The 20,380-nt window shown below is 49.0% G+C and overlaps 1 protein-coding gene, 1 long non-coding RNA gene and 1 pseudogene across 2 annotated transcripts in view; all 3 read right to left on the bottom strand.

Moving 5' to 3' along the window:
- Positions 1-10,513: 10,513 nt before the first annotated feature.
- LOC123019255 lies at positions 10,514-13,432 on the bottom strand. The gene is made up of 3 exons (XR_006413893.1): positions 12,699-13,432; positions 11,711-11,835; positions 10,514-11,357 (listed from the first exon to the last, which is right to left on the bottom strand). It is a non-coding gene; the product is annotated as an uncharacterized LOC123019255 (long non-coding RNA).
- Positions 13,433-13,513: 81 nt separating this feature from the next.
- The window catches only part of LOC123019252 (aquaporin-6-like), a 10,484-nt gene continuing 3,617 nt past the window's right edge, over positions 13,514-20,380 (bottom strand). Inside the window, exons 2-4 of the mRNA XM_044422007.1 lie at positions 18,764-18,922; positions 17,050-17,130; positions 13,514-14,783 (exon numbers count right to left, since the gene is read on the bottom strand). Coding sequence (XP_044277942.1) covers positions 14,589-14,783; positions 17,050-17,130; positions 18,764-18,922 — 435 coding nt within the window. The 3' untranslated portion in view covers positions 13,514-14,588. The remainder of the gene's footprint in view (positions 14,784-17,049; positions 17,131-18,763; positions 18,923-20,380) is intronic.
- Positions 18,793-20,380, bottom strand: part of LOC123019254 — a 16,648-nt pseudogene continuing 15,060 nt past the window's right edge.

Genomic DNA, 20,380 nt, shown 5'->3' with positions numbered 1-20,380 from the left:
AGAAATATAACGAATCATTATAATTATTACTTAATCCAGGGCTCTTCTAATTGCTTTAGTGACTGATAATTGGTAAAAGCAAAGCCCCACATAATTGCTATGTAACCACTAAACAAACGGTGAAACAGAATGGCTGGCAGATCCCCAAGAGACGATGGGAACAGAACAGCAGGTTGAGGTTCACAGAGAATTATGGCAAAGTGGTAATGATGCGGCCCATCTCATGGCCATGAGTGGTTTCCATCTCCCTTTTCTGTCCTGCCAAGACTGAAAAGTCTTATCCAGTCACTCAACCTATTTTTTTGTTTTGTTAAAGGGTTTGTTGTTGTTGAATTAGGGGAAAACATTCCTTTAACCTGCAGCTTATTTACAAAGACAACATCATAGCTAGCTACATTTTCACAGGGTCTACCATATTTGTTCCCTCATCTGACAGGTTTATCTGCAATTGCATTCAGTTAGATACAAAATCATAATAGAAATATAATTAAATCCAAGTGTGTTGGAGATCTGAGCAGGGACACATTTATGGTTTGAAACATGTAAGAACATCTCTGGTAGAGTGAGGAGTGCCTTCTGGATCCTTCTGGATCCTGAAATGGCCTCCTTATCTCCTAAGCCACAGGATATTGATTGTAAGAACATTTCTGTTGGTAAATGTATGACAATCAGAATGTCCCGGCTGACAAGTAGATTTGCCAAGGAAGCCATTTTGAGAAGATGGGAGAAGCTGAGGTTCACATGCTCTTTCTCTGCAGATTTGTCCTGGACTTTCACTGTCTTAATAGACCCTCCTCCTCCTCCTTTTTGCCCAAGCACTTTCCATCTTTCTCCTTTTTCCTGCTGCCTGGAAAATCTGTTTATGGCAACAGATAGAAAACAGAGGGGTTGGATCAGGTGGCATGCCTCAGGGCCAACAGGTGCATTCCTCCATTTTGTAATTATCACTCCAGTACTACTACTACTACTCTGTCAATGTACAAAGTTATGGAGGGTACAGCTGTCAATGATTGCTTGTTACGTATGGGAGCTTTATTTTACCACTGTGTGTCTCGCAATACCAGTTGCTAGGGAACAAGACCTGGAGGATGCTATTCCACTCATGTCCTGTTTCTGGGCTTCCCAGAGGCAAGGGGTTGGGCACAGTGGGATCAAAATGCCAGATAAGAGAGGCTTTTGGTCTGACAAGCAGGGCTTCTGTGATGTTCGTCATGTACCTGGGATGCTACAGAGCAGCAGGACCAAGACAGAAGAGCCCCTGTCTGCCTCAGCAAGTTCATATTCTAAACTTGGACCGTGGAGAAAACAGCACAGGGACAAGAGGAAGAACGAGAGCGTGTCAGCAAGCAGGCATGTCATAATTATATATTTCAATTAGAGGTGCAGATTAAGGGTTAGACTAATTTCTAACCCTTCAGGTGTGTACATACTGAAAACTACATTGATTCATGAGCTAACCTCTCAGGAAGCTTTTTAAAAAAGTTGCACTCCAGAATGTGACCCTTGTCTTGTTGGCCCTTTCTTTCTCAGTTTAGTCCTGGCATTTTTTTCTTCTAACTTGCTAATCTAGTTTAGCTGGTTCATCTTTTACACCTCCAAGGACAGCACGGCCATGGAGCTTGTATCACTCGCACTGTTTAACTGGGCCAGGGAAATTTATGAACGGTTGACTGGGTGCTTTAGATCCGCTCCTGTGTCAGAAGCAAAGCTGGCTGCTGTGCCAGGACTTTCCAAGCTAGTCTGGTTTGTGCCAACTTGAAACCCTCCAGATGCGTAATTATCCAACCCATCTGGGGGTACCCAGTTACAGCAGGCAGGAATAGTACAAGGATTTCCTCTGCTTCATGAGTTAAAATGAAAAGACATGCCGTCAAGGTGCAGGCAGCTGCAATCCTCCTTAGGAGTAAGTCCAGCTGTACTCTGTGGGGCTTCCTTCCAAGCAAACGCGCCTACAATTGCACAGTAAGACCCATTTGTTTCAGGGCTAAGCATCCTTCCTAAGGAAAACTGACGTGCTCATGAATGCAGCCCCGGGCACAGCTGTTGGTAGGCAGACTTCCCTGAACACAGTGTGAGTTTGGTTAACCTCCACAAGCTCAGGCTGGAACTGGACAGCTCGATCAGGCCCTTTAATTTTCAAATTCAAACATGAAGTGTGATGTCCAGACATGCACTCAGAATGTCAACATTCACATGAGATGCCATGCCACTAAGTTAAAATTTGAGAAAAATCCTCACCGTACCTGCCACCAATTGCTTTGGCAAGTGTAGATTCCATTCTCTAAAACGAACATTGACCTGATCTGGACAATTTCAGTGCGTAGTTGTGGGGCACACATACTTAGGGGTGAGGCCTATGCAACTCAGTAAGGTATTGTTCCTTGTTGAGACGGGGCAACTGAAAAGGCTGTGCTACTGTTGCAGAAACAACTGGGCTTTGGTGACATATTGGGGGAATGTTGTTATGTGTTTTGGACTCCCTGTAAGGTAAAGATGGCTCTGCTTAGGATAATGGCCGGGGGGGGGGGGCTGCTTTCGGAGCAGCAAAAACTGTGCTGGCATCAGGTTTCTGAGAGCTCTGGCCAAGCCACCCTCAGTGAACCTTCAGTGTTGGAGCCCTCTTGCTCCTCATCCCTGTTTGCAGCCTTGCTGCCACTTGCTTGCTTGACAGGCAGGGAGCAAGGAGGCCCTTCTTACTCACCCCCACTGCTCGTTGGGCCAGAGTGAGAGGCAAGGGAAGAAGGTTGCAATGGTGAAGTTGCGGAGTCAGGCCTTCTGCTCGGGTGCGGATCCTGGAAAGGCACCTGGCCATGCCTACCTTTGTTGTGGGCTCTGAAAGGACAGCCCTCCTGTCTATGTGGGACCTTAATGGCAGCCTGTGACACAATGACTTCCAAGGGCTGGAGCTACTAGCTTGTTTGAATCCTAATTACAAGACTGCAGTCAGTCAGTGGTGGTGGATGCAGGTTAATCGTTGCCAAGGTGAGGGACGCAGGCCACTCCATTCCTCTAGGAGAGGGATGGCTGCTCCAGATGTTTATCCAGCTCATTGTCAGCTGGGGGAAACAGGTTTGGGGGGGGGTTTGTACTGTTACAAAACCTGTACAACTTGTTTGACCAGAGGCAGTTATGTGTGTCTACACTGTGGGGAAGGGATACTTTACCCACAGCACTTTCTCTTTTTTTTTTTTGGTCCCTGTCTCCTGCAGCTTTCTGACCCTTTGTCCATCAGTTGTATGGATACTGACTGGTCTCAAAATAACCGCAGTCATGGAACAAGCCTCTCCCCTTGCATTCCTTAGCCTCCACTGCCTGTTCAATAAATTGGTTTCTAAAGATCTGAAGAAGAAGATCCCACTGTTTTCGAGAGTTTCCTTGTAATCCCACCCTGGGGGGCTTTCAGATGCCACTTGTTGTTTTTGGAATTGTCATCACACCTTACGTTGTGCCTTTGCTACAATAGGTCTCACAGTGTGGCTTTTTCTACCCTTGTTCTAACCTTCTGTCTGAAACCCTTTTTGTTGTCAAAGTATTTATTTATTTATTAAAACATTTCTATGCCGCCCCTTGCCAAGGCCTCGGGGCGGCTTACAACATCGAATACAAAATACATTAAAACAATGACAATTAAAATATATACAGTAAAATAAAATACAAAATAAAGTACAAAATGTTGTCAAAGTACAAAAAATGGTTGGTCCTTTAGGGAAGAGGGAATGTTGGCAGATGCATCTTGTGACTCAAAGGAAAATCCACACCCTCCAAACCCCCATTTTCTGCACAGCTCTCAACAGGTATTGGGTCCCAGCCCTCTGTTACACTTGGTCAGCCCAGGCAGATCAAAAAGATAGGCTGGACGTGCACATGGTGGGCATGTCGTGAACGGAGCCGGCTGGAGCTGTGGGTCAGACTAGATGGCCCGGGAGACCACTTCTGACTCGCTCTGTTTCTGTGTTTCTAAGCTCTGGGATCAAGGGGGGAGGGGGGGTCTTCAGGGCAGCGGGTGCAGCTTGCAAACACACTCATGCCCAGGAAGTTCTCATCCTTCAGAAGTCACCTGCTGGCTGAGCGCCAGCAAAGAACTGTGGCGCAGCTTAACCACACGACAACTCCAGATTTCTCCTTTGATGCTGATCCAGCGCTTGTTGAAATATGGAGACGTTTGGGCCTGGGGTGTAGGTGGGGAGGCAGGTTCAGAAATAACCAGACAGATGAACACATAATTAGCTCTGTAATTCACCAGGCCAGTCCTCTGGGCTGTGGCTGCTCACTGGTGTTTTATGGCAGACCTGACAAACCATGGGATTGTAAACAGTCCCTGGAAATCTACCCCACGGGGCCACTTTCCTTTTGTAGACTAAACGCCGTGGCTGGTAGAGTGTAATCTGTTGTGTTCTCTCTGTGCTTGCCAAGGATCAACAGCTGCCTCTCCCAGTTTGTCCTTCATGGGTTCTTTAATCTTCCCAGCTGTAAAACAAGGGCCCAGCAGGACTGGCAGCAGTAGCAGAGCTGCATTTGACCTTCCTGCTGGTCCTCAGCATCTCCCTCGATGGACAGTCGCAGAACTGCTTCTGGGTCCTGCAGCATTTCCAGTTGGACTGCCAGACACCGCTGGGCATTCCCTGGGTGAGTTCTCTTATTCCAGGCATGCAAAAATACTTCCATAAAAATGGCACAGGGTGTGCTTCTTGGATGACTGGGCTCCAGTTCTCTTCCAGTCTCTTCCAGCAGGGAGCACTAATTGTAGATATTCTGACTTGCTCTAAGAGTGTGTGTGTGTGTGTGTGTGTGTGTGTGTGTGTGTGTGTGTGTGTGTGTGTAACTACATGAAGAGTCTCGTACTTCCATTGAGCAGTTTTACTGCCAGCTCTTCCCTAAGAGCCAATAGTATGTTTTTATTTAAATAATAATAAAAAAAATTCAACCTAAGAGCCAATTTGCACTTAATATCCTTATAACCAAGAAAAGGTATATGGAGGGGCTTTGTGTGCAGGAGAAGTGACCTGGTGCATTCATGCAATTTTTTTAGGTGGTAGATAATCTTGCTAGCTGTCCTGGGCTCTCTTTATATAGAGAGCCAGTGTGGTGTAGAGGTGAAGAGGACGGGACTGGGACTCAGGCGATCTGGGTTCTAGTCCCTGCTCAGCCATGGAGCCAACTGGGTGACTTTGGGCCAGTCACAGATTCTCAGCCCAACCTACTTCACAGGGTTGTTGTTGTGGGGATAAGATGGAGGAGGAGAATGATGTAAGATGCCTTCAGCCCTTTGTAGGAAAAAGGCAGGATATAAATCAATCAATCAATCAATATGTTTCCATATAGCCTGAAGTGTCTGATCCTGCCTAATCTTGGAGGTTACGCAGGGTTGGGCCAGGTTGAAATCTGGATGGATGACTTGAGTCTTACACTGAGCAGGTGGTGGACTTGATGGCTTGCCAGGCCCTTTCAACTGTATAATCCTATGATCTATACTGCTCTACACCAGGCATTTATGATGCATTTGTGATTCTTCATGGAAGGTGGCAAACACTTTACAACACATCCTTCTCCTCCAGAGATTCTTCCACATTTTGTAACCCTTTTCACTACTTTTTTGAGCAAGGATGATGAAATACTACATTTTAAGGGACAATTGCAATAAAAACTTGTGTGATTCAGCTATTGCCCTGTACAGACTTGTGGCTGCATAAGACAAAATATAGGCAGGCATTGTAAACACCCCCCCCACACAAAAAAAGACAAGTGAAAAGACACCCTCTTTCTTCCACTAAGAAAATGGGAGAAAGTTTTCTTTACAAGGAGGTATTGGACCTGGAACTATACTAAGGCATCTTCCGCTGTCTTTGTGGGAGGATTAGAGCATCTTTCACAGGAGGTCTTTCCCCCCCAGAAGTCTTCCTCTCTCCCTTTTTATGAGTTTCTCTACATGGTGGATTTCATCTGCTGCTTCACTGAGGCTTCTTTTCATTGTAGAAGGAAAAATGCATCTTTTATGTGGGATTTCCCCCTTGGAGTTTATTTGTCTGCTTTGGCACATATTCCATTAACCAAACACAAGGTGGCACTGTGGTATAGCAGAACTGCAACAACATATGAGGTTTTTGTTTCAGTTTGAATTGTAATAACTTATTATCTTTCTCCTTTTCTTTAAACACACAAAATAGGCTCAAAAACACAGGAGTGGTCCTGGAAGATGCTGATACACATGAAAAGAGGAGGAAAAGTGGGGGTCAGGTCCAGGAAGAGGGAACAGGTGTCTATGGCAGCAGCACCAGGATGGGAGTGGTGGAAATTTCAGCACTGAGGTGGCAGAGACAAGCAGGGGTTGGCCACCTGGCAAGTCTGAGCCAGACAAGAGTCAGGGGCACCAAACAGCCACCAAAAAGGCCCCTTGGCTATGGCCAAGCTGAACCGGGCAGGCAAACTTTCTCTAGAGCTTCCCAAAGCTCCCAGCTGCACTGCACGATTGCACAGGCTCCGATCCTGCCGGTGTCTACAGCACTGTCCTGGTCCTGCAGGCACTTGTGGGATGAGCCATGCTGCCTGGCCCCAGGGGAGCGAAGCCCCAGCCTCGGATCCTAGCGGTGGGGATGTGCTCCTGCCAGGGTCAGGGGAGGGGTGGTTTAAAGTAGACAAAACAGTCCCTAATGGTTCCAATCAGGTATTGTTCTTCTTTTTACACCTGCTCTCTCCTGACTTGGGTGTGAGCCTGGCATGCCGGGATGACTAAGGAGAGGGGAAGTGTGCATTGCTGCCCCTGGATTGCCAGGCCCAGGACCACACGTGCTGATACTCAAGTGAGCAAGCCAGGCGAGCAGAGCAGAGCACTGATTGGCACTTTGTGTGCCCCAAAGACTAGAATCCTATACAATCTGCTTACCTATAAGTAAATCTCACTGAACTCAATGGGTGCTTCTATGAGTAGACCTGCATAGGATTATGCAGACACAGGTTCCATTTGCGCCTCCTTGGGAAGCAACCTGGGACCAGAATGGAAAGAACAGTTTTTGATGGAAGGAAAGGAGAATGTAATTTCTCAGTTTCATAGCCACTCAATAAGTTTTGCCAATTTTCCAGCCATCTGCTAGCAGTATATCTTCCCTGACTGAGGACATTTATCTGCCTTTATTATTTTCTAGATCCATTTCACTGGCTGCTCCATGAACCCTGCATGGTCTTTTGGCTGTGCTGTCATAATAGGGAACTACCAGGATCATGGGGGAAGTGGATCCTTCTGCCTTCCATCTGGCACAGGTGGGGTGAAGCCATCTAAATGAGATTCACTGTACCCAGAAAGCACCACCCTGCTTTAAGGAGGTAAGGGCAAAAAAGGGACACTCCTGCTTTAGTTTTCTTGCTTTCTAAATCCTGATTTGGGCCAGAATTCCAGTGCTCCGCCCACCCTGAAAAAAGATGCAAAGAGGAGGAACACAGAAACAGACTGAGTCAGAAGGGGGCCTCCTGGGCCATCTAGTCTGACCCCCGGCTCCAGCCAGCTCTGCTCATGACATGCCTACCATGTGCATGTCCAGCCTATCCTTGAACACCTTCACCACTGGGCTTCAACCACCTCCCGTGGAAGCCCATTCCATGCCCTAGGGGTCCTATCCATCGGGAAGTACTTCCTGGCTTCCACCTTGAATCTTGGTTCCCTGAGCTTTGCTCCAGAGAGAAGTGCTGTATCAGTTTCAGAGCCTGATGTATGGATGAATGGCTGATACATTAATTAGAAGTGTACAAACAAGACTCCATTCTTGTTGGGACCCGTCTTAATTAAAATCAGTTGCTTATGAAGTACGAATGCGGATAGTGATATATGAGCTGGGGACTTATCTTAGGCCCTGTTTAGTCCGTTATCCTGGGATAATCGCTCCTGAATGCACTTCAGCCTCTGAATTGCTTACATGTTCCAGTGATGGATTAGAAGCCAAGGTAAGGTGAGGAGAAGTCAGCCAGCCATGGCAAGATCACAGCTCTCAGCTCACCTGGGATAAGCATGCGCAGAACCTTTGGGGGCTCGGAGTTCACAGGAGCACAATGACTGCGGGAGCTATTCAGGTCCTGGGGTGGCCGACGCACCATGAAAGGCCTCGCTCTTGTAAACAAGGGATGAGGAATGTGTTGCTCTCCACGTGTTGGATTCCAACTTCCATCAGCCCCAACCAGGCATGATGGGCATTGTGATGACATCTGTAAGGACATGTGCTCCCCAAACCTCTTGCAAACAAAAATGGTTGACTCATGAAAATAAGCCTGAGGTGACAACCTCTGGATCTGGGGTCGGAGCCAGATTTAAGCTGGGTCAGCTATCCTGGCAGAAATGGACTTCTACGCCCCTTTCTTCCCACAGCCCCCCTCCAGCCTCCTGAAAATGCCACTTGGAGGAGCCCCCACTGAATAGGATGGTGGGAGGGAGGGGGGAAGCCCAGAATTGGATCAGGGCCACCAAAAGCCCAGGATTGGGTGAGCCTCAGTAGGCCTCCTGAGCTCCTTGGGGTGAATCTCCCGACTGGCCTCCGAAGCATCCAGCTTGGCTTGATCAGCAGGCCACTGGAGGGCAGCCCAGCGTGAGCACTGAGACTGTAACTCTCTAGGCCGGAATTATTGGCCACTGCGGGGCAACCCAATTTCATCCAATTTCCGGCCTGCTGTATTTATCCACGTCCACATGGGTGGAATATCAGTGAAAGGATAGGCCTGAAATCAGCCACACTGGCTCAATTCACAGCCTGACCCATGAGGGGGCCTGTCGAGCCCCATGGGGCAAAATTCCCACCATCAATGGCCATGTGCAACCTTTGCCTAATCCTTAACCCCAACCTTGACCTGCTGGTAGGACATGGCATGCCTCCCAGGGCCTGTAGGGCGACTCTCCAGGCCAGCTGCCAAAGCATCCAACTAGGCTCGCTAGGTGGGCCTTGGCGGGCCTCACCAGCCCAGCAGGGTGCCTTTCCAAACTGGCGGCCATCATGTCTGGTTTAGCCGGATCGGTGCCCTGACCCATGGCTGGGCCTCAGTGGGCTTCCCTGGCTTCATTGGGTGACTCACTGGAAGGCAGCTGCTGGGTCCAAATTTGCTCGCTTCGCGGCCCTGATCTGCAGGTGGGCCTTGTCACGCTTGCCAGGAGCCATTCAGTGACGCTTCCAATATTCCTCCCTAGTGGCCCCAACCATAGGTGGGCACCAGAGAGCCTCCCCAGCCCCACAGGGTGACACTCCAGGCCTGCCGCTGAAGTGTGCAGTTGGGCTCTCTGGGCAGCCCGGACCCATTGGTGGACCTTGATGGGCCTTTCTGGCCCATAGTGTGACTCTCCTGGCCGGCCACTGACCCCTCCAGTTTGGCTCTCTCGTTGGCCCTGACCCACAGGTGGGCCTCAGTGGGTCTCCTGGCCCTATTTGGTGACTTTCCTGCTGGTCACCAGTGAATCCAGTGCTGTCCACTCGATGGCTTTGCCCTGGCCCATGGATGGGCCCTGGTGGTCTTCCCCAGCGGGGCGCCTCTCCCACCAGCTGCTGACACATCCCCTTTTGCTTGCTGAGTGGCCTGGCAGAGAAGCCTTCCATGAGTGGCGCTCCTCCTCTCAAGGGAGGTGGCTCTGGCATCCAGCTATGCTCAACGACCGCGACTCCCATCAGGTCTGCCCCTGCTTTAGACACTGCCGAGAAACTGTGCCTGCTGCATTTCCTCTGAACCGCTCAAGAGAACCTCAAAGGCAGAGAATGCTGCCCTGCTCCTCGCTTGCCGCTGCTTATCCTCCATAGACTTAGCACCTCCCCATTGGCTTAGAAGAAGCAGACTCATTTTGAGTCTGCTACCGGCAGTTGCATGATCTACAGGGAGCTGTTCAGATGTTGTTGGACTACAGTTCCCATCCTCTCTGACCACTGGCCATGTTGGCTGGGGCCGATAGCAGCTGGCATCCATCTGGTTCCCCCATGTGAGAGGTTCCATTTGATTTGCAAAATACCGAGTTTGTTTTTTGCTGTGTTTTGATTTCTGCTCTTCCATGCGGGACCTTTATTGGGTGGCACCCTGGCTTCCCTGACCTGCCACTGTATCCTTGTTCCTGATACGAGAAGTGTCTCCAAGAGGACTGAAAGGGACCTAATAACCTGAAGACGACTGGGTGGCACAGAATGACCCGGCGCACTCTGCAGAAGAAGACTAGCGGAGAAGTTCTGCTGGCGCAGAAGGCCCATGGGAGTAGGCAAGGATGAGATGGTTCCGCATGGCCCCCCAATGGACAAAAAGGACAAAGGAAAACTCCATCCTACCGCCATATTTATCTGTGCATGCACATCCGTGCTGCTGTTATTAAATTTCACTTACACGCTACCCTTTTTCCTCTTGTGAGAAGCCCGAGGCAGCTTACACAGCTCCATTCTATCCTCACAAGAACCCTGTGAGATTGGTTAAGCTGAGAGTGTGTGACCAGCTCAAGCTCACCCAGCAAGCTTCAAGGCCAAGTGGGGACTAGAACCTGGGTGTCAAAAAAAAAAAAAAATCAAATAGGAAATGAAACACATAACAAAGAAAGAGCCACACAGGAGGATAAAAGTGGCATAGTGACAGCGCCCTCTCCTCCTGCAGCCATGCAGCTTCCCAGTCCCTGGAGCAGCCTCTCCCTCTTGCATGGGGGAAGGCTGGCTTGCTCTCTCTCCCCCTCTCTCCTTTCACGTCCTTTCTCATAATCCACTTATTTAATGAAGCCTTTGCTTTTCTAGCCTAGCCTTCCCCTTAAATTCATCTCCAGTGGCACCTGATCCATCTACTCCCACTTCTCCTTTGCAGGGATGGAGTGCTGAATTTGGGGGGGGGGGGCTCTCGTCAGCACTGCCCCACTTAGCTTTGTTCCCAAGGAGAAGCCAGAAATGGCAGGGGGCTGCCTTGCACCCTCTCAGTAAACCAGTTCAAGGAGTTTTTGTCTCCACCTTGCATACCCAACCAAATATTTTACATGACAATACAGAACGATAACTGGTTGCTAGGAAAATACATTTCTCCGCAGGTAGGGCCAGAATTGCACCTCCACCTCGAGGAAGTAGAGAATGCCAAGGAGGGGCAGATGATGGCATCGACCCCGCCGGTGAAAACATACGGGGGTTGTGCCTCTGTGAGCCCCAGCTCCACTCCATCACTGCTCATTCCCCTCACGACTTTCTTCCTCAAAGAGAAACAGGCACACATCAACACACTTGAAACAAGAACCTCAGTTTGACTGACCTGGCTCCCAAGACGGGAAACGTTCCTGCAAAAGCAATTTGCAGCCGGGCCAATGAGACCAGTCACTAAAGTAGATTTTCATCTGAATTGCACGGCATTCCGCATCTGTAGGCATACCGTGCCACACACTCTGGCTGCAGAGGGAGGACAGAGGTGGAAAGCAGTCAAGGAAAAGTCCCATTTCCTTAATTACACTAAGGAAAATGGTCTGCCATTTTCTGGTAACAGGAGCTAAGCTGAGAAGGCAGCAGGTGCATTTGTGGCCAGAGATAAATGCCTTCAGTCTGAACAGTCTTATTTTCTTGGGACCTCTTGTGCTACCTGGGGGTGGCGGGGTAGGGGGGATTTCTTTTCCATGTGAAACCAGTTTCAATAAGATGTTGCCATCGTAAGAAAAATCTACAAAGCAGGAATTTATGCTGTAAAATGGGACAGATCAAGGAATAAATGAAAGTGAAAACGCAAACCTGCTTTCCCTATTGCCTACCTATGGATTTTAGGAAGGCCTATATTTATGTTTCAGGGCCGCTCTGAATCATATTGGGGTGGAGAGTTTGTCTTTTTCATAGATGGAGCAGTATCTTGTTGAAACTTCATTGCCCTTGTACGATCCTGGGTGTGAAAAGAACACGGAGTAGTTAAAAAGATTCACATCTATTGCACTGACAGTGAAATCTGGAAAGTCTTAACTGCTGTGAAAATACAGACTGGACTTTGACCCCCCAAATGGAAATTTTTGCAGAATATGACTGTGAGTGGGATGGGATGGGATGGTGCAGGGCTAGTTAACCCATGTGCATGTATGAGAGAGCAAGACAAGGCCAGGTAGGCAGGCAGGCTGGCCAGCCCTGCGCGCGCGCGTGCGCGCGCACACACACACACACACAGAGCAGAAAGCAGCCCCAGTTGTGATCCTTATATACAAGCACAAAGCATTTTCTTGGCTACTGTCTCCTAGTCAAACACCCATTAGATACTCAGAAGATGTATGGACTAAGGTTCCCACTTCTGTTTTACTGGCATTGCTCCTGTGATTTGAGCACAAGTGAAGCATCTTCTACCATTTATCATGTTGCCATTCAACACTTCAGCTGCTGAACTTGCATGCCAGGAAATCTAACCAAAGAGCCAAAAATAAGATGACAAGAGTAATACAGATGGTATGGTAATAGCAATAATTACAGATACAGTAATAGTAATGATTACAGATATAGTAATAGTAATAATTACAGATGCAGCGGAGCTGGAGGAGAAAGGAGCTCTATTTCTGTGCTCCGTTTGCACAGAAATTCTCCCGTCTAATGCGGCTGCTCTCCAGAGAGTCTGGGCCACTCCTTGTCCAGGACAAGGGAACACAGCCGTCCGCAATGGCAGCACTTTTACAGGCTGTGGGGCTAGGAGAGGGAGAGCTGGGTTCAAGGCCCAGCTCACTGAGTGGACTCAGGGCAGTCATTCACTCTTTTAGTCTAGCTTACCTCACGGGGGTGCTGTGAGGAAAAAGAGGCAGTGGGGAGAACCGCAAGTCATCCTCGGCTGCTCTGGAGAATGAGGAAAAAAGAATAATCGTGGTGCGATCCTGCACTTTCCTCTGACCCTGGTGCTCGGACTCTCGAGACCAAGTCCTTGCCCTCCCTCCTGTGGCCAGCACAGAAGAAAGGCAGCCGCCGCCACCGCCGCCGAGGAGGAAAGACAGGCGAGCTGTGGCCACAAGGTCGTGCCAATCCCCTTCGCCAGCCCCTCTATAGAGACAGCTGAAAATGGCCTTCTAGATAAAATGCAGGGCACACGGTGTGCAGCAGCACTTTGGATGCTTCCAGGCTTCTGAGCATCTGCCATGAGGGTGTCAGCATCAGCCCCAAGTGGTTTAAGATAAATGTTGGGGTACCCACAGAGACAGCATCAGAATGGGGTTCAGTCCATTCCTCTGCCTCGGACGAGGGTCTGGTTTTGTTTCCTCCCGGCTGAATAGAGGAGCCATGCCTTTGTCCCTTGCTGTTGAGAAGGAGCCACTGGAAACGGAGGCAGACGCTATCAGGACGGCCCCACACCAGGAGTGGTTCGGTGGTGCGATGCAAGAGGGCAATGACATACTCCAGGGACTGGGCACCGGTGGACAGATAAGCCTGTGGTCTAACCAAACTATCAGCTAACATAATCAAAGGCATGCTGGCAAGTTTTGGGATCAGGTTTTCCTGAACATTTTCATTTTAGAAACGTGAAGCCCCGGGGGGGGGGGGGGGTGGGGGGAATGGGGGGGGTTCAATTCCACCTCCCAAAAACTGTTCTCCCCAAATGTTTTGCGACAAACGAAGGATTTTCCCCTGGTTTTTTTCTATTCTTTTCCAGGGGCTTCATGACTCTTCTCAAGTCACAGTTATGCTCTCAGCAGGGCCCAAGGAGCAGCTGAAGAAAGGCTCTTAGGCCTTTTTTAGGCTTTTTAGGCTTGAGCTCCTGGAAGCACAACCCACAGCAGAAGCCCTCGGACAGCTGTTCCTTCAGCCACAGGGAGGCTGCTTTGTGCCACAGAGAGCAACTTCTTCCGCAAGTGCCTCGGACATCTGGATCAGAAGCGTGCTGGTGTGAAGAGATGCCAATGGCTTCAGCGGACACCCATCCAAGTGGCCCCAGTCCTTGTTGGATGTAAAGTAGCCAACACCTGCTTTTTGGATCATGAGCAATCATGCTGTTAACCTGGAAAAATCGGCCAAGGGCCCTTTCAGCAGCAGCAGCAGCAGTTCGGTTTATTAGTACTTTCCTCTCCCTTTTTGAATCGTTTTGCATGACAAAGCCAATCTCTGTCAACCTGAGGTTAGACTGTACAGCAAGCCGTGTGCCTCTCCAGTGGTTTCTTCTTCACTATAATGGCATTCGATACCTCTGTGCAGGTCTCGGAGCAACCTGTGCTCATCTAACACCAGCTAGAAGTGCCTACTGTCCAGGGCTCCCCTTGCCAAGAGAGCCTTTTGTAGATTTTGCACTGCGCAATGCATATAACCGAGTCTATGTACTCAGCCGAAACCACACACTTCAGAGAAAAAGCAGTTGGGGTCCTCTAGTGGCCAGTGCTGGAAGAACGTGCCCAGCGCTTTCTGATGCTTCCCGACAAGCCTTTTATCATGCTATCTCCAGGCTTAAGTCATGACACTGTAGTGGGATCCAGGTAGCAGAGTCTGCAGCCCTCCTGTGGGTCTTCCGTCTTTCCGATCACTGCAGGAACTCCATTAAGGAAAAAGGCAGATTTGTTGCACGATGCCTGCTGAGGAGTTGCACCAGGAGGCCTCCTCCTGGAAGTGCCCAGGGTCTCCTGCTGAGCTCTTCCTATAGTGGGAGAAGCCATCAGTGCTCTTCTATAGGGAGCGGAGAGGCTACAGTCTGTGTACAAGAGTGGGTAACGATATCGGCTCTGTTGGCTGGCCTCCCTCCTTCACTAGCTCTTCCGCATTGTAGCTGCCCTTGAGAATAGCCAGGCGCTGGGCAAACGTCTTTGGGTCGTGATAAAGGATGAAGTTGTACAGCAGAGACGCGAGGACTGCCCCTGCCAAGGGACCCACCCAGAACACCTGCAGGAGGAGTCACAGAGGAACAGGTCACGGGGGGTGGCTGCTGGAGCACGCTGCATTCAGTTACTCCAAAGTGACCCACCAGGCAGCCAGGGAGGAAGCAGAAGAGGGGACAGGTCCTCATTCAGAGGAAGTGATTTGCTCTGAATCCCAATTTTAATGAATTGGGCTTCACCTATCCATTGGTCCCGTGAAGCCCCGTCAGTGGGGCTTAATCCCAGCTAATTCCTGAAGGCCACCACGTGACCTACCACTAGCCCTCCACCAAGCCTATTTCACAGGAATCCTGTGAGAAGAGCAGGATCACAGCCCCATGTACTGTGGGAAGGGTGGAGTGCAGGTGCAGAGGCGCTCAGCTCGGAAAACCTGCTCCTCTCTGTGTGTCTACCTTCCTCGGCTCAAGCAGAAGCAAAGGCGAGTGGAAGAAACTCAGAAGAAAAGCAGCCTACAACTTCTTTTCCCGATGCAGCCACTTTCTTGTGGGTTTTCAGCTGAATCCACCTCTTCCTGGAAAGTTCTAAGATCAGATTTCTCAACAAACTGAACCCCATCTAAATTTGGACCCCTTTTGCAGCAGGCAGTAAATTTTCTTCAATGAAAAACTTGACCCACAGAAACTGCTCCTTCCCTGCTGCTTTGGGGTTCTGACTGAGCCTCTTTCCTTCCACAGACAAAAGCCACCCGTGAGCAGGATAAAGACCTGTTTGCTGTCCCTTCGAGAAGAAAAGGGTGCAGTTATGCTCAGGGCTGCCTAGAAGTGGAAGGAAGCAGCTGGGCAATTTGGCAGGACCACTGCAAAGCCAAGGCAGCCCGGCTCTCAGCTCATGGACGGGCTGTTTGCCCTGGACTTGCTACACTGCTCTCCAGAGCCCCCCACACACAGAGAGCCTCGTAGGGTGCAAAGGCACAGACCCCCTGGCCAGCCTGTCCATACTAACAAAGGAAACAGGTCTCAGGGCAAGCATGATATCTTCTCGAACTTTAATCTTAGGAATGGGCTGAGCAAGGCAGTCATAGCTGCTTACAACCAAAAGGTGGCAATAATTTTCCAGCTTTACAACGGCTCCATCTGGCAGAAGTGCCTCTGCAAAGGCCGCGAGGTAAAACAGCGCCTGATCAACTTCCCGTGCCAACCGCAGCATGGATTTTATGGGCAGAGTCCTGCCAGACAGTTCATATCCATCAGCTGATCAGTGGGATAGAAAAGGGTTAGGTACGCTTTGGGAAACGATAACCAGCTGAAGGCTTTTCAGGATGGGACTGATGAACGCAGGCCAACTGTTTCAGAAAAATGCACTTCATTTATTAAGTGTTGGCATAGGTGCAGCCCAAATGATTTTTGGACTTTCTCCATATGAGTTAAAAATTGTGCAATGATATGAGCTGTTGTATAGATGATGACAATGATGATTCATTAAACTAAATCTTGGAAGAGCATTTTGAAAAGGGTTTGCAATGTTGCTGGCTAGTTCCCTGTGGAACTCCTCCCCAAAGAGGCCGGCCGGCACATACTGCCATCACGGTTGACGCTTCTTCCGCCACCCTCTTTGCCCCGGACGGGCAAGCACAAGGGCTGGGCAGAACTCCCAGGTGCTGACCTCTAGGCAGAATATTTATTCCTGTCTTATAGTATTTCCAGACCCACCAAACTATTCCCCAGGTTGAAAAGAATGTAGCAAAGACATTTTACTCATATGTCTTACTGGGGCTGGGAGTATCTCATCATTCAATTACTTAGTATTATTCATAAAGCAACTGAATCTGTACTAGCGCGATGCATCAACTCCCAGCTAAACAGACTCAGAGGACTAGCAGCCCTTACCTTCCTCAGGGAGAAGGTGGGTAAGATTTCACTCCCTGCCATGGGGCAACATGGGAGGAAGAAACAGAGGGCTTTTCTGTACAAGGTGAGTTTGCAGGCCCCTTAAGTGTTGTGGCCAGCTTCCCAGGCTCCGTTTCATGTTTTCCAGCCAGCTTCACAGCCTTTTTAAAAGAACAAGGAAAATGCAGAATTTTCCTGGATGACCCCATCCTGTACTCACTAAGAAAGCCATGTGGAAAGCCTAAATTCCACCCCATGCCACAGTGCCTTTCTGTCCTGTAATGGAACAGATGGGTGGAGAAAAAGGCAGAGCGGAAACTGCCCCGGGAGGGACTTTGTGTAGAGGATACTCTGGTCTTCCCACAAACAAAATGGCAGAAGCAGCCTGCCTGAAGCACCTACGAAATGCCCGATGCAGAGAAGCCCAGGAAGAAGGCCTTTTACCCAGTGGTTTGGAAACATCCCAACGACAACAGCTGGACCAAAACTTCTGGCTGGATTCATGGAACTGCTGGAGTAGTAATGCTAGAAAGCAGAAAGCAGGAGTCAGAGTCAGGTGTCTCCTGCTGGCTCCATTCCCCATCCCCCCATAGCATTCCCATTTAGCGACGGGCACTGGATGAATCACTGCAGTGCAACATGCTGGAATAGCCTCGGAGTACCCAACACCCCTGCAGCGGGTTCTCACATCCAAATCCCTGTGTTTGCTTGCACACGCGTGCATGAACTCGGATGGACAGTCCACACTTCCAGAAATTTCCTCACTGGGGATTGAAGTTATGGGAAGAGGCGTTCTCCGTGGGGGCCCTCCCTTAGGATAAACTGTGGGGATCGGAGGTGGTAGGAATGCAGGTAGAATCCTTACGTTGCCCCCCAAAAGCACCCTGTAATCATATTGGGGCCCCTCTGGCAATATGGGAGCTCACAGGTGTTTTTATGTTTGTCTGGCAAACGCTGACTCTCCAACCGGCGGTGTGCTCTGAGCCCTCTGACGCAAAGTCCTTGGTATGGTATGGAATCCCAACCAAGCTGGGGTTGGTTCAGCTAGGGATGGGCATCGTTAGGCTCACAGGACCTATGCTGTGCTTTACCAGGACCCCAGTTCTGCCCACCAACAGTGGCTCAAGGAGGCTGACCCAGGATTGCAGAACGGGGGCCTTGGAGCGCAGGCCCAAGCAGGAAATATTTCTCAGGAGCCGAACTGGAGCTTGCACACAATCTGCTGCTATTGCCTGGCAAGCTCCCTAGAATTCTAGCAGCCTAGAAGGTGTGTAATATTGCTACAATTACTAAATGATGAATTGTTCGAAACCTTTGCTGCACAGCACCCAGAGACCTACCAGTTATTGAGGAGGTGTGTGAGCAAGTGTGCCTCAGAGTCACCCAACCCCTGCAAATGCACAGATTTAACACTGTCCCTCTTTAAACTTTTCTGGCCTTTAAACTTTTCTGGCCTTTTGGTTTTAAAGAGAAAACCAAACCTGGCTAGGGGAGAAGCAGTTCAAATCTGTCCCTCCTGGAGTGCTAATCTGGCCCTCAAGAATTTGCTAGAAAGCCGTAACTCTTTCCCTTGGCCACCAGTCCCTTGGTAGTTCTCTGGCTTTTTTATGGAAAGGTTCAAATGCCTCTCCTAAGGCTTGGCTACTGGCAGGAAGAGCCTTAAAGGGAAAGATGCTTGTCCTTTTGGCCTGGCCCGGATGCCTTCTCCCCCTGCCCATCCCAGAACGTCTCTTTTAAATGGGCTGTGAGCTAAACAGAGCTTCTGTATCCCTCTGCTTGGGTTTGGCATGGGTTTACTTTCATGGGAGAGGAGAGGAGGGGAGGGGAGAGGAGAGGAGAGGGCTGTGGGTGTTTCCATATGGATTGCTTCTAGCACTAATAGCACAAAGACGTGCAGAGATCAGAAGACACAAAAGGGTGACAAATTGAAAATGATGCCCTTGAAGCACCCTGTCAAATTCTGTGCATGAGGCAGTGTGATGGCACAATGAAAGCCTTGCCTGGCAGTGCCCTCGGAATAATTTGCACGCTTCTAGCATTTTAGGTGCATTGCTATGCCTGTTTGGACAGGGGAAAAAATCCAACTCCCAGCTTGCCCCAGCTTCAGTCAGTCAGCAGGGGAGAGGGGATGCTTCGCTTGTGCTTTTAATGCACTTACCCCAATTAAGTGGCCCAGGGCAACTGAGACGCCAATCATGATAGCCGGAGAGCCAGTGCTTCGGTGGCTGTCAGTGGATGCAAAATAGCACAGGACCAGCTGCAGGGTCAGGATGAGCTCAACCATCACAGCTTGTGTAAGTGAGATGTTGATCCTCACCTGCATTGGGGGAGAGCACAGTGAAGATGCCTGTAGGGTTTTTATGTATTGAACTGGCGGACTCTCTCCCAGCAGATTGAAAAATAAAACTGGAAAGTAATGAAATACAGTACTATAGTTAAAACTAGATATAAGAAGCTGAGGTTTAAAACAGAATAAAAACAGACTCAGTGTTAAAAGCAGCAGTGGTACAAAGATCTAGGAATGCATCCTGGCAGTATTTTAAAAAGTGATGTGATATTCAGCCTGAGAAAATGAAAAGGGGCTTTGCCTGGTGTGGAAAAGACCACAAAGTAGGTACCAGAGAAACCACTCAGGGGAGGGTATTTCACAACCGGGGTGCCACCACTGAAAAGACCCTTTCCTCAAGAGCTACTTTTTTCCCCTTTATTTGGACAATACCCAGAGGAGGATATTTGGGGCTGCTTTTAGTGTCTGGGCAGGTATATATGGAGGGAGACAGTCCTTCAGATAACCTGGCTGAAAGCTGTTCACAGTTAATGTTGGTGCTTTGAGATGTGCCTGGAAACAGACTAGTGGCCAGCGTAGACCATAAATCACTGACATACTAGGAAAAAATTACCCAGTCCTTGGTAACAATTCCCCTACTCAATTCTGGACCGGCTGAAATTTCTGAACTCTTTTCAAAGGCACTCCCAGATATAACACATTGCAGTGATCCAAAGAGGAGGCTGCTAGAACATGAACCACTCTAGCTAGGTGTAAAGGATACCACTGTGGCAATATACAGAACTTTTCTACAAAAGGTCATTAATCTGATGTATCTGCTTTCAGTTTTGTTGCAAGAATGGAGATCTGAGCTCTGTAAAAGTGCTTCCTTGCCCACTTTTCTGAAATATCGGAAACAGCAGAATAGTGCAAATACACAAGTGAAAAAAGTGAATTCATACTGCAGAGTAATTCAAGATGTAAGTTATGGATATACGGTAATACATTTCCTAAAGATATCACTGTGCCCTGCACTAATATAGTGAAAGAATGTAAACTAAAAGCCCACATTGTGAAAGCACAAATTAATAAATAACACTTATCCAAAAGGTGAAAGTCAAAATAACTAAAACAAAACAAAGACAAACCTTTTGGCTTCCAGCAAGACAGGAACACAACCCATTACACTCCACACCTACTCAGTCATCAAATATATCACAGATTATTAAGTCCAAAATACCATTAATTAACACTGTCCAAATAAACAAAACAGATGGGGGCGGGGGAGAAGGAGAGAGAGAGAGAGAATGCACACATAATGACAAGCCATTCATGGTTTCATGGTTTCCAGCATAGCTTGTCATTATGTGTGAATGTGGCCAGAGGATAAGGGATTGCGGGGGGGGGGGGGGGGGGGTTTAAAAAAAAAAGGGGAAAAAAGGGGGGGTGAAAAATAACAAAACCCCCAAAAAATAAAAAGAAAACGAAAAAGCCCCAGGTTTCCCCAAA

The sequence above is a fragment of the Varanus komodoensis genome, unplaced genomic scaffold, assembly GCF_004798865.1.
Source record: "Varanus komodoensis strain SLA01 unplaced genomic scaffold, ASM479886v1 scaffold12, whole genome shotgun sequence".
Taxonomy (NCBI): Eukaryota; Metazoa; Chordata; class Lepidosauria; order Squamata; family Varanidae; genus Varanus; species Varanus komodoensis.
Note: the sequence above shows the minus strand (reverse complement) of the source record. Positions and strands in the feature narration are given on the sequence as shown.